This window comes from Puma concolor, chromosome B3 (assembly GCF_028749965.1).
Source record: "Puma concolor isolate L17-30 chromosome B3, mPumCon1.1.hap2, whole genome shotgun sequence".
In the NCBI taxonomy this organism is placed as follows: Eukaryota; Metazoa; Chordata; class Mammalia; order Carnivora; family Felidae; genus Puma; species Puma concolor.
In genome coordinates, this window is record NC_141672.1 from 111,448,715 (window position 1) to 111,460,780 (window position 12,066).

At 38.0% G+C, this 12,066-nt stretch overlaps 1 protein-coding gene across 6 annotated transcripts in view; it reads left to right on the forward strand.

Moving 5' to 3' along the window:
* Nucleotides 1–12,066, forward strand: part of MAP2K5 (mitogen-activated protein kinase kinase 5) — a 278,825-nt gene that overhangs the window by 95,547 nt on the left and 171,212 nt on the right. For all 6 annotated transcript variants that reach the window (XM_086711030.1, XM_086711029.1, XM_086711032.1 and 3 more), the window contains exon 9: nt 1,446–1,485. In XM_086711030.1, the coding sequence (XP_086567156.1) occupies nt 1,446–1,485 (40 nt within the window). The remainder of the gene's footprint in view (nt 1–1,445; nt 1,486–12,066) is intronic.

Here is a 12,066-nt window from a genome sequence, read left to right on the forward strand (position 1 = left end):
CATTTTATGTGTGAAAATTTACAAACACTTGATGGTTCTTAATAATGAAACCATTTTTATGAGTCAGTCACTTAAAAAACACTTGTCAGTGATTGCAAAAGGCCAGTAAACTTACTAAAATTCTGAAATTTGAATTACATACTTCAAATAAGTGAATTTTACATATATAATTGCACCTCAATAAAGCTGTTAAAAAATTTGTCAGAGCAGCCACACAGATATTTCTGCTGAAACAACAGAAACTGATATTTTCATTTTGATAATAGCAGAATATATGTTTTGTTTAAGAAATGAGCAATTTTTTCTACTGAGTCATTGCCAAGTAAACTATTGGGAGCCTGGTAAATATATTTTGCAACTTGGCAGGTAAAGTCAGGGAATTCCTAGGAAGCTAACTTCCACTGTCCCACATCTTCCCTGCCCAAACACCTTAACACAGCTGGGTGAGAAGAAGAACAATCTGATTTTGGCCAATTTGCAAAATCCTCTACAGTGCAAGATTTTAACTCTTGCAAACCGATTGTTTATTTATACTTTTATGGACTTGCAAGAACAGTGCTTGTTTATACTGTGTGGTTTGTTTAGACACTTTTATATAAGACGGATTGTCCCTGGATAATGGTCAGAATGTACCTTCCTTGCAGAACGTGTGTGAAAGGCCACATGTCACTTAAACACAAAAGGTCTTGATGAGAAGTAATGGGTTTTTGTTTCTGCAAACCCGATTCTTTTATTCCTTTTCATAAATGAGTGTGTTTCTTTTCCTTGATTTAAATTGTCATTTCACTGTATCTGATCATTTGAGCTTGTCTCTTTTTTAAAGCTTTTTTAATATTGAGAGATGCTAAAATTAGGAAAAGATGAACCACATACTTGAGCCTGATAAGTCTGTGATTTCTTATATGAATTTATATCTTAAGCCATAGCTAATCCCATGTGTTTTGAGAGGATTTTGATGAAATGTAGAGATTTAGTTTACCTGTATATATAGTTGAAGTACACAAAAGGAAAACCTCCCACTTTACAAATGGCTCCGCACAGTGTTTAGCCGAAGACTTAGAAGATTCCCACGCACACAGTCATGGTCAGTTGTGAGGATCTGGAGGCAGAAGACTTGGGTTTGAGGTGTCGTTCTGCCACTTACCGACTCTGTGCCCTTGGGAAAACTGCTTAGCTTCTCTGCCCTTCGGAGATCTCAGTCTCTAAAAGGAAGATAATAATATCCACATTACCTCAGAGGGTTATTTTCAGGTAATGTATAGTAAATCGTTGTATAAACCATTAAGCTTGATAGAAACATCTATTGCTCATGTTATGAGTGTTCTTTGAAAGTATCACATATCCCATTGCTGGCAGATATGTTCTAATTTATATTTACATCCTTAACCATTCTGTAGGTTGTTTAGAATCCCAAGTGATTTTGTCATGTTTTTTTCTTCCCATAGAGCATATCATGTCCCAAGTGGGAAAATATTAGCTGTAAAGGTAAGTGCTGGATGTGTTTTATGAAATTCATGAAGTTCTTAATGCTCACTACTTTGTCCTTCTCCGGTTAGCTTTGAGTCACAGTTATTGTGAAAGAGGAGATGAAAGATTTGGATGGTAGGTTATGGAAGCTTTGGTCCTGCTGTGATAATCAGCTCCTTCTCTCAGGATACCTTCACCAGCTCAAGCACTGTTTTCCTATCTGTTGAGTTATTTGTTCCTTTAGATGTCAGAACCCTTAGATGGCTGTCAATAATATATTTAAAGACAGTCAACTTTAGGTTATTCAGTCCAAGAGAAGGGAGCACCCCTATAAATCATCTAAAAAACTCAACTGTTTGGCCTTGCAAGGGCATTATAATTTCTCATAATTTCATACGTTTTGAATTACACTTAACCTTGGCTAATATTAAAATTCTCATGCATGATTATTTAGTTAGGTATGGCAAGGGGCTAATAGCTATTACTGAAAAGGATTAAGAGCAATTTTAAAGAAAGGACACATTTAAAACAGAGCTGTTAGAGACTTTGAATAAATGCAAACAGCAGGTGTTTACAAATATGCTGTCTACCAGACCTGACCATAAAACTGAGCTTTAGAGCAAGGACTATATTGTTGTCACTGTATATTCCTAGATTCTATAAAATTTATAAAACATACTAGATGTTGAAGCTGAGTTGATTGAATGAATCATTTAAGAGTAGGTATGATTGAGGTTCTGGGTGGCTCAGCTAGTTAAGCATTAGACTCTTGATCTCAGCTCAGGTCTTGATCTCAGGGTTGTGAGTTCAAGCCCCATGTTGGACTCCACACTGGGCGTGAAGCCTAGTAAAAAAAAAAAAAGTAGACATTATTGTTGTGTTGAAACTTCATCTGAGTTGAATGAATGAATGATTTAAGAGTAGATATAGTTACTCTATTTAAACTTTTAGTTTAGCCCTGAGCTTCTTGGCTGCCAATGCAAAATCCAAGTAACTTATTTAATAGTCATACTCTGAAAGAAAGAAATGTGCTATTTCTTCAAAACAGGCAGAGTTTCTTTTATTAAATCTTAGCAGTATGTTATTTAGTTTCTTTTTTTTTTTTTAATTTTTTTTTTTAACGTTTATTTATTTTTGAGACAGAGAGAGACAGAGCATGAACGGGGGAGGGTCAGAGAGAGGGAGACACAGAATCTGAAATAGGCTCCAGGCTCTGAGCTGTCAGCACAGAGCCCGACGCGGGGCTCGAACTCACGGACAGTGAGATCATGACCTGAGCCGAAGTCGGCCGCTTAACCGACTGAGCCACCCAGGCGCCCCAGTTTCTACATATTTAGAGATTTTCTAGATATCTTTCCATTATTGGTTTCTAATTTAAGTCTGTTGTGGTCAGAGAACATACTGTCTATAATTGGAATTATTTTAAGTTTACTGAGATTTGTATTATGGCCCAGGATATGAATTATCTTGGTTAAGTGTTTCCTGTGCACTTGAAAAAAATGTATAGTCTGTTTTATAGGGTGTTGTGTAAATGTCAATTAGATCAAATTGGCTGACAGTGTTCAAAATTTCTGTATGCTTTACTGCTTTTTATCTATTTGTTCTGTCAACTGTTGAAAGATGGGTGTGGAAATTCCCAGCAATAATTGTGGATTTGTCTGTTTTTTTCCTTGCAGTTCTTTCATCTTTTACTTAATGTTTTTTGCAAATCTGTTAGGCATATTTAGGAGTGTTATGTCTTGTTGATGAATTGGCCCCTTTATTATTTCATTACAAAGTGACCCTTCTTTGGCCATGATAATATTCTTTGCTCTGAAATCTACATTGTCTGATATTAACATAGATAGCTACTGCAGCTTTATTTTGACTAGTGTTAGCATGCTATAGCCTTTTATTTTTAACCTGTTATGTCATTCTATTTGAGATAAATTTCTTATAGCCAGCGTATAAGGGTCTTGTATTTTAGTCCATTCTCACAATTTCTGCTTTTTAATTGCACCTGCCAGAATGGCTTCTTGTGAGGCTGGTCATCTTGATATACTTTGTTCTTTCCTACCCTAATATCATTTAAAACATTTTTTTTGGAAACTTTTTTTAAAAATTACTTAAACTTACAGAAAAGTTATAAGATGCTTCCTCCAGATTCCTCAGTTGTCAACAGTTAACTACGTTTGGTTTAAAAAATATATATACACACACACACCTTGGTTTGAGAGCGTAATTCATTCTGGAAACATGCTTGTAATCTAAAGCACTTGTATATCAAAGTGAATTTCCCCATAAGAAATAATGTAAACTCAGATGATTTGTTCCACAACCCAAAAATATTCACATAAGAATGATTACAAGTGGCGCCTGGGTGCCTCACAGTTGAAGCACCCGACTTTGGCTCAGGTCGTGATCTTACAGTTTGTGAGTTCGAGCCCATGTCAGGCTCTGTGCTGACAGCTCAGAGCCTGGAGCCCACTTTGAATTCTGTGTCTCCCTCTCTCTCTGCTCCACCCCCACTCACACTCTGTCTCAAAACTAAAAAAAAGTAAAAAAAAATTATATAAAAAAAGAATGATTATAATACTGTAATGTAATACAAAATAATAAAGAAAATATAAAATATAAAGAAAAATAAACAAAAAAACCTTTGTGGCTGGTATGAGGGAGACAAGAGAGAGGAGGATTATTGTGTAGGACGACTTTCACTATTACTAATGGAATCACTGCTATCTATTGGCTCAATGGAATCTTTTTCTGCACGGGAGCCATTGTATATAAACACTCACACGGATGTTGACTATGGTACAGTGTTAATAAACTCTTGTCATATACTGTATTTAATGTAACTGGCAATAAGGCAGCGGAGGAAGGGGTCTATATCTGCAGTCAGCCTGACCTAGAATGAAGCAAAGCATTCCTAAGCTTACTCTTGTATGGAAAAGCAAAGGATTGTCTATAAGTGATCTGAAGTGACAAAAAAATACACAAGTGCCAGTTGTGGGCACCTTCCAATGTTCTGAAAAATCACTGACTTCTGCCAAACTGTGTGGCCTGAAACCAACCATCCAAGCATGGGAGATGATCACCCGCAATCCTACAATGAGAGAGAGAGAGAGGGAGAGAAAACCTTTGGCTCAGTTGTGATCATGTGACATTCGGCATCACGTACTACTCATATTGCAAGCCATCACTCATTTATCAAGTTAAAATTTATTAGAAGTGTTTGCTCGTGTTGCAGAACATTCACAGAACAAGTTACTTACAAACCAAGGTTTTATTGTGTTTAGGATTTGTTGAGATTCTTGGCTCTGTGGATTTTTAGCCTTCATCAAATTTGGGAAATTTTTAGCAATTACACCTCCTCCCCCAACTTTGGGAACTTAAATTCCATCTGTGTTAGGTTACTTGATGTTGTCCCATACTAAAATGATCCTCTGTTATTTGTTTTAGTCTTTTTTTTCTCTCTAATGTTTCATTTTTGGATAGTTTCTGTTTCAGGTACTCAAGTTTTTATCTACACTGTCTAATCTACTATTACTCTTGTCCAGTGTACTGTTCATCTCAGGCATTGTACTTTTGATCCCTAGAAGTTTATGTGGGTCTTTTTTACATCTTCTGTGTCTTAACATGCTCAGTATTCCTTCTACCTTCTTGTATGTATGTAATGTAGTTATGGAATATGTGGAATATAATTTTATTAATGGTTTTGTCTATTAATTCCAGGGTATGTGTCATTTGGGGTCAGTTTTGACTGATTACTTTTTCTCCTCATTTTGGGTTGTATTTTCTTATTTTTAAAACCTCTTTTTTTTTTTTCTTTTTGAGAAAGAGAGAAGGAGGGTGCAAGTGAGAGAGAGAAGAGAATCCCACAAGTGACAGAGAAGTGGGGCTCATGCTCACCCGACCTGAGCTCTCCCAATGCGGGGCTCATGTTCACCCAAAGTGGGTCTCAGTCTCACTCGAAGTGGGACTCGTGCTCACCTGATGCAGGGCTTGTGCTCACCTGATATGGGGCTTGTGCTCACCCAAAGCAGGGCACAATCTCACAGGATGTGCAATTCAAACTCACCAACTGTGAGATCATCACCTGAGCCGAAGTCAGATGCTTAACAACTGAGCCACCCAGGCCCCCTAAAACATCTTATCATTTTTGATTGGATGCCAGTTGTGTCTCATACTAGATACTAGATATTTTTGCATTGCTATAAATACTTTTCAGCTTATTCTGAGATGCTATTTAGTGACTGTGAAAGTTTGATCCTTTCAACACTTACTCTTAAGCTTTATTAGATGGGACCAGCCCAGTGGTTAGTTGGGAACTTATTTAACCCCACACAATTAAGGTGACAGTCTTCTGAATACTCCACTAATGCCCCGACCATTACGGGATTTTCCACACTGCTTGGTGGGAGTGCAAACTCTTTCTGCCTAGTGTGAGGTCTGGGGATTGTTTCTCTGGTCTTTCTGGCAGTTCTTTCCCTGGCCTCAGTGTTAGTTCCCTGACTTTCAGATGCTGATTGATCATTAATCCACTGAAGACTCCAGGGGGTCCCTTAGCACATCCCTGGAGCCCTCTCCCTTTGGTGTTCTGTCAGGGAACTCTAGCTGCTGTGGCTTCCTCACACCCCACTTCCATGTCCTCAACTTAGGGAGATGGCTGAGCTTTGCCTGGATTTCCCTCCCAGCACAGGGGCCTGGACACTCTCTAGTCAGTAAGCTGGACAATCATAGGGCTCCTCTCATTTGCTTTCTGTCTCTCAAAGATCACTGTCCTGTTGTAGCTGTTGTCAATGTTTGGAAGCCTGTTAATTGTTCTGGGTTTGGTTTGGTTTTGGATCTCTTCCTTCCTCATCACCTCTCCAGTACAGATGCTTGTTTTGTCTCTTGTCAGACACTGACCAATGTTTAAACTGTTCTCACAGAAATAGAGGCTACCATTTATTGATCATTTATACTGTGCTGAGCACTCTACATGTTTTTCTCATATAATAATTAATTAATTAATTAATAGCTTGTCCATGGGCACCGGGGTGACTCAGTTGGTTGAGCGTCCAGCTCATGATCTCATGGTTCATGGGTTCAAGCCCCGTGTCGGGATTCTCTCTCTGCCCCTCCCCCATTCATGAGCACATGTTTGTTCTCTCTCTCTCCCTCTGTCTGTCTCAAAATAATAAACTTTAAAAATAAGTAGCTTGCCTAAGGTCCCGTAACTAATAAGTAATAGAACCAGGATTTGAAGTCAGGCAAGTCTTCCCCAGGTTCATGCTTCCTTCCAACCTGTGTACTGTATTGCTGTTCGCTACCCTCAGATTTGACTTCCTAAAGCATAGTTGTGGTCTCATGTCTTCCCTCTCAGAAGGCTTGAAAGGCTCTATATAACTCCCAAATAAACTAAGAACTCTATGGGGTGAAACTCAAGATCTTGCACAATATGTCATCAGCCTACTTTTATAGCATATCTTATGTGTCTGAATGCTGTGCTTCTTTTAAGTTGAACTCCTTGCTTTATCTGAACCCAGGTACTTTCACACTTCAGCACTTTGATTCACGTATTTTTCTCTAATTAGAATGCCTTCACCCATGTCTCTACCTATCAAAATTCTTAACACCCTTCAAGGGTCAGCTCCAAAGCCCGGTCCTCTATTGAACTTACTTAGATAAATCCTGTCACGTATGGTCTATCTCTCACTCACTCACTTTGTCCTTTGAAACTCTCTAGAATTCTCTGTATGTGTCTCTTGTGGATGTTATCACATACTGCCTTGTATTTGGCTGTTAATATACATGTGCCTTCCCTCTCTTACATTGAAAGAAATCTCTTTGTAAGTAAAGAAAAGACTTATTTATCTTCTTGTCTTACTCATTGAATCATGCTGAACTTTGCATTTGGGCCTAGATAGAGCACTCCATGTAATGACGAGGTATTCAACACATAATTTGTTAAATGACTGAATAGATAAATTTGGTTCTTTCATTCGTTCTTTAGTTCACTCATTCATCTTTTGAAGTAGCATCTTGAAAGCAGGTTCAGCTCACATACAAAATATCCCATAGTGTTCTTTGTATGGACCATTGCTCTCACCCAGAGTAGTTCTTAGCTTATTTATATATATATATATATATATATATATATATATATATATATATATATATATATATATATATATATATTAAAGGGTGAAATGAAAGGTTAAGAGTTAGAAGTGCATTTGATCTTTTCCTGACCCTCTGCTGACTTTTGTGTGACTTCAAGCATGTCACTTAAACCTCTCTGTGACCTCAGCTGCAAGATGGGGCTGCCTTGTGTCACAGAGGGATTGCGAAGAGCAGCAAATCACAGTCCTTGTCTAAACAGAATCACCTGCAGGGTTCTGATGCCTGCATAGAATGATGTGGGAAATTTAATATCCCAAGCCAAGTGGTCAGTTGGACCAGCACTTTGAATGTCTGTGGGTACAGTCAGAGGAAAGTCCTTGAAAATCTGTTACTTTTCTCTTCCTACTCAAAATATTTGTATTTTTTATACTTTTAAATCTTCTTATGTTTTAGACCAACAAAAGAATATCATAGTGTTTCCCCTTTCAGACTTTAAAGGTGGGAAATCATTACTTCAGATATTTTATTTTATTTTATTATTTTTGTGTGTGTGCGTGTGGTGCAAAAAGGTGGTTTTATTGAAGCACGAGGACAAGTACCCATGGGCAGGAAGAGCTGCCATTAATTCAGATATTTTAAAAAGCAAGTTGAACTTTCGGAGGAATAGAAATACCTTGGATTTTTATTTTACACCACTGAATTCAGACAGTTTCTACCTTAAAGAGACCATTTTGAAAAATGCTAATTGTATTTTAAAGATAACTGTTTGATAATGACTATAACTCATGAAATGTGTTTCTAACTAGCTTTATTTTAGGGGGAGGGGTGTAGATACGCAAGACAGTCGCAAACAAGTAGAGCAGAAAACAAAAACAGTTAGCTATCTTGCATACGGAACCTTTTTATATCATTAATGTTTCGGTACAATCCTTCAAAGAGTACAGCTTAATGTATTTCCTAATATTTTTTATATTCCGATTGGGAAAAAGTCATCTAACAGGAAATTTCTTAGCTTGTATATAGCATGTGCTGATTATCATTCTTTGACTGCTTTGGGTTTCTGCTGCTTTTAAACTAGCATTTAAATGGACCATTTGATTAATCATTTGTATACTGACTGTAATCCTCCCAAATTTCCTTTCTGAGTTGTACATACTGTAAAAGACAATTATGTCGCCACAGATTAAATAAGCGAATTAAAACAGAATAGAGGCTTAATTTGACCTGTGATTTTGCTCTCCTTCCCTTTAGTGGAGCGTGTGCCACTCCAGCAAATAAATGAAGTCATCCATGACAGCTTGTGATGAATTGCCGTATTTATACTGTATATTTTAATAGCCTCACACTAATTTAAATTGAGCACAGAGTAAATTATAATTCAGTCACTTGACTGCTTAGATTTAACTTGACAACTCATCCTTATTTGTCCTGGAGGTGTAGTGGAGAGCAGCGGAAATGTGCGCAGGTATTTCAGTCTCTCATTAACCCTTTCTCCATGAAGTGCTTCATGTGCATATCCTCTACAGTTGAAGAAATTTAGCTCTTCCTAAGGAGAAAAAATAAAAATAATGAAGACTCGGGGAGCCCACACTTCCCTTGCACTTCAAAAAGAAAATTAGTATTTGCCATGCTTTTTTCCATGGCTTTCAAATAAGGAATTGGACTTATTTTTAGCAGTTTAAAAGCTCACTCACAGGAATGCCCAGGGGAAGGAGAATTAACCTTATACCTAGAGTGCCAAGTCTCCCAGAAAATAGAAGAGCATTGCAGTAGAGTTATTTTGAGGTGAATTTTGCTTTCCCTCTTAAGTTCCAGAAATTACTTTATTCACTTTTGCACCGTTACGGAATCGCCACTCTTCCAGACCATAACAAATACCGTGAATGATCAAGACCCATTAGAATGCAATGGATTGGCCCTACAAATACAGTGTTACTTGCTACATTTTAGGTCAGTGTGGCACTTTTATTTATTTTGCTGTTTGTGTCTTTGGTTTTAAATTCATTTGTAGAAACCAAGCAATCCACTTCTTTCCTGTCTAGAAACAGCTTCTTATTTAGAGGATTATGGTCATAAGGAGCACTTTAATTAAATCCCACATCACTTAATGGGCACTGCTGTGAGTAAGACCTGTGGTGGGTGCTGGGGGTGGGGAGTGGGGGTGGACCAGAGAAAGATGCCCATGATTCAGTCCTTGCCCTTGCAGGGCTTACAACCACTCTTCTCTCTAGGCTTATGGTTTTAGGGGGTGAGGCATGAGTGCCAAGGCAGAATGTGATAAGGAGAAACATCAAGGGCCAGAGCTAGAAATAAATTCTGATAGAGGGCTTTGGGGATGGCTTCATAGAGGTGGTGGCAGCATTCAGGCTCATCTAAAAGATAGAAAAGGTTTTACAGTGGGGCGCCTGGGTGGCTCAGTTGGTTAAGCATCCAACTCTCGAGTTTGGCTCAGATCATGATCTCATGGTTCATGTGATCGAGTCCCACATAGGGCTCTGCACTGAGTGTGGAGCCTGCTTAAGATTCTCTCTCTCCTTCTCCCTCTGCCCATCTTTGCTCACGTGCATATGCACTCTCTAGAAAGAAAGAAAGAAAGAAAGAAAGAAAGAAAGAAAGAAAGAAAGAAAGAAAGACAGTTACTAACTGTGGAGTAGAGCGAGGAAGCACAACTCAAGTGGAGGCATCATTAAGACTGGAAGTGAGGAAGGCACAGGACATGTGTGTGGACCCCAGTACAAAGCACCTAGTTTCTACATTTGTGGTGTGGTGGTGGGCATAGCTGCCTTCCAAATCATCTGGTTTCACATGAGGATTGGGTTTGTGGTGGGGAGTAGTGGGAAAAGGAGTTAGAATCACCAGATTGTGGAAGAATTCTTTGAATGTCATGCTAGAGTTATGCTAACATTATGCTAGGACATGGGAACCTAATTAAGGTTCTTGATCAAGGGAATGATATGTTTATAGCCAGTAGTTTGGGGTTAACGGTAAGGTGTTGGCTGGTTGTGGTGAATCATTTCTGGGTTGGGGGCCTGGAGATGTGGTATATCTTAGTGGTCATACTGAATACTGAATAAATGGCATTTTTGAAACCTTAGATAAGTGGTTCTCAACCTTACTGTGTAGTAGAAATCGGCTGGAGAGTTTTTAAAAAATATTAAGATGTGGGCCCAACCCAAGATTGATTCCGTTATTCTAGGGTAAGTTCTGTGCGTGAGGACTTGTTTAGAGTGCCGTCATGTATTTATATAAATACCTTTATATAAAAGTAATGATAACCTGAGGCCAGGGTTGAGAACCACTGCTCTAAGGTAAATAATACGTTCATTCCTTTTAGCAGTTTTTGAGGGTGAAAGATGCCCTGTACTTGACATGGTGGTGTGAAAAGTTCTGATATTTTATGGCATGGAATTGAAACAACACTCGATGAATTAATTTTGTCACTAAGTTTTATATAGGAACAAAAATGTAAGTGAATATTGTTGGCAAATGACTATTGATCGAGAGAAACGTTTAAATGTTTCTTGGCAGTTTTGTATTACACTTACAATCAGGTTTAGTGAGAGCTTTTATAAATAACCCTAAAGCAAACTCTTGATAGAAACTGGCCATGCCTTTTTTTCCCCTTCCCTTTCCCCTTCCTCAAATGGATGTCAGTACTATAAAATGTGTGTTTTAGAATTATCCTTTTCTTTCCCTGCTCTGTCAGCAGTTTGCAATTCATAATTTATGGTTTTTTTCCCCAGTATGAGTGTATATATTCTGCAGTTGTAACACAAAATGTAGTTCAGTATTGGATGGTATATAACTGCACTATCATGGTAATTGTGAATGTTAAGTTTTTGTCTAGAAATGTCTAGAGTCAGAAACTCTGCCACAAATCTTAAAAATTGCCTTTCACCTATTTGATTCTCAGCACTGTCTTTTTTAAGTAAAAACAATTTCCCTTGAATTGGCTTCACTGAACTGTTGAGTAAAATTTGAACAGTTGATGGTCTCCTTTCTTAGGAAATAAGTGTTTGAAATAAACTAGAATTTATTCTAGGTAAGTTTGTAAATTGTTTTTCATTCCTGTGTCATGAATCTGACTCAGTGGTTGATGTGTTAAGGAAAACCATAAACCACCACAGGACGTTCTAAAAAGTACACAGTCCTCAGAGTCGGGGAGGGACCTTGACATTGCCAGGCTTTGTGGCTTCTCAGAACCTTGGTTTCCTCCTTTAAAAGAAGAGAATTAGATGAAATCATTTCTGTGGTTCCTTCAAGCTCCAGCATTTTTTTCAGTATTAGCAAAGAAACGTGACTGAAGAATATAAAAAGATGATGTATTTTAAAAACTCCTTATTTCTCTCTAAAAAGCCTACTTTAAATGTCATTTTTACTCATCATCCTCTCTGCTCATCGCCTTGTGTCTGAATTACAAGACAATTTTTTAAAATGGTTTCAGGGTCATTCCTTTCTTCCTCTTCTGGAAATAACCAATGTGGCCAAAATAGGGTGTATAAATTAAGGGTG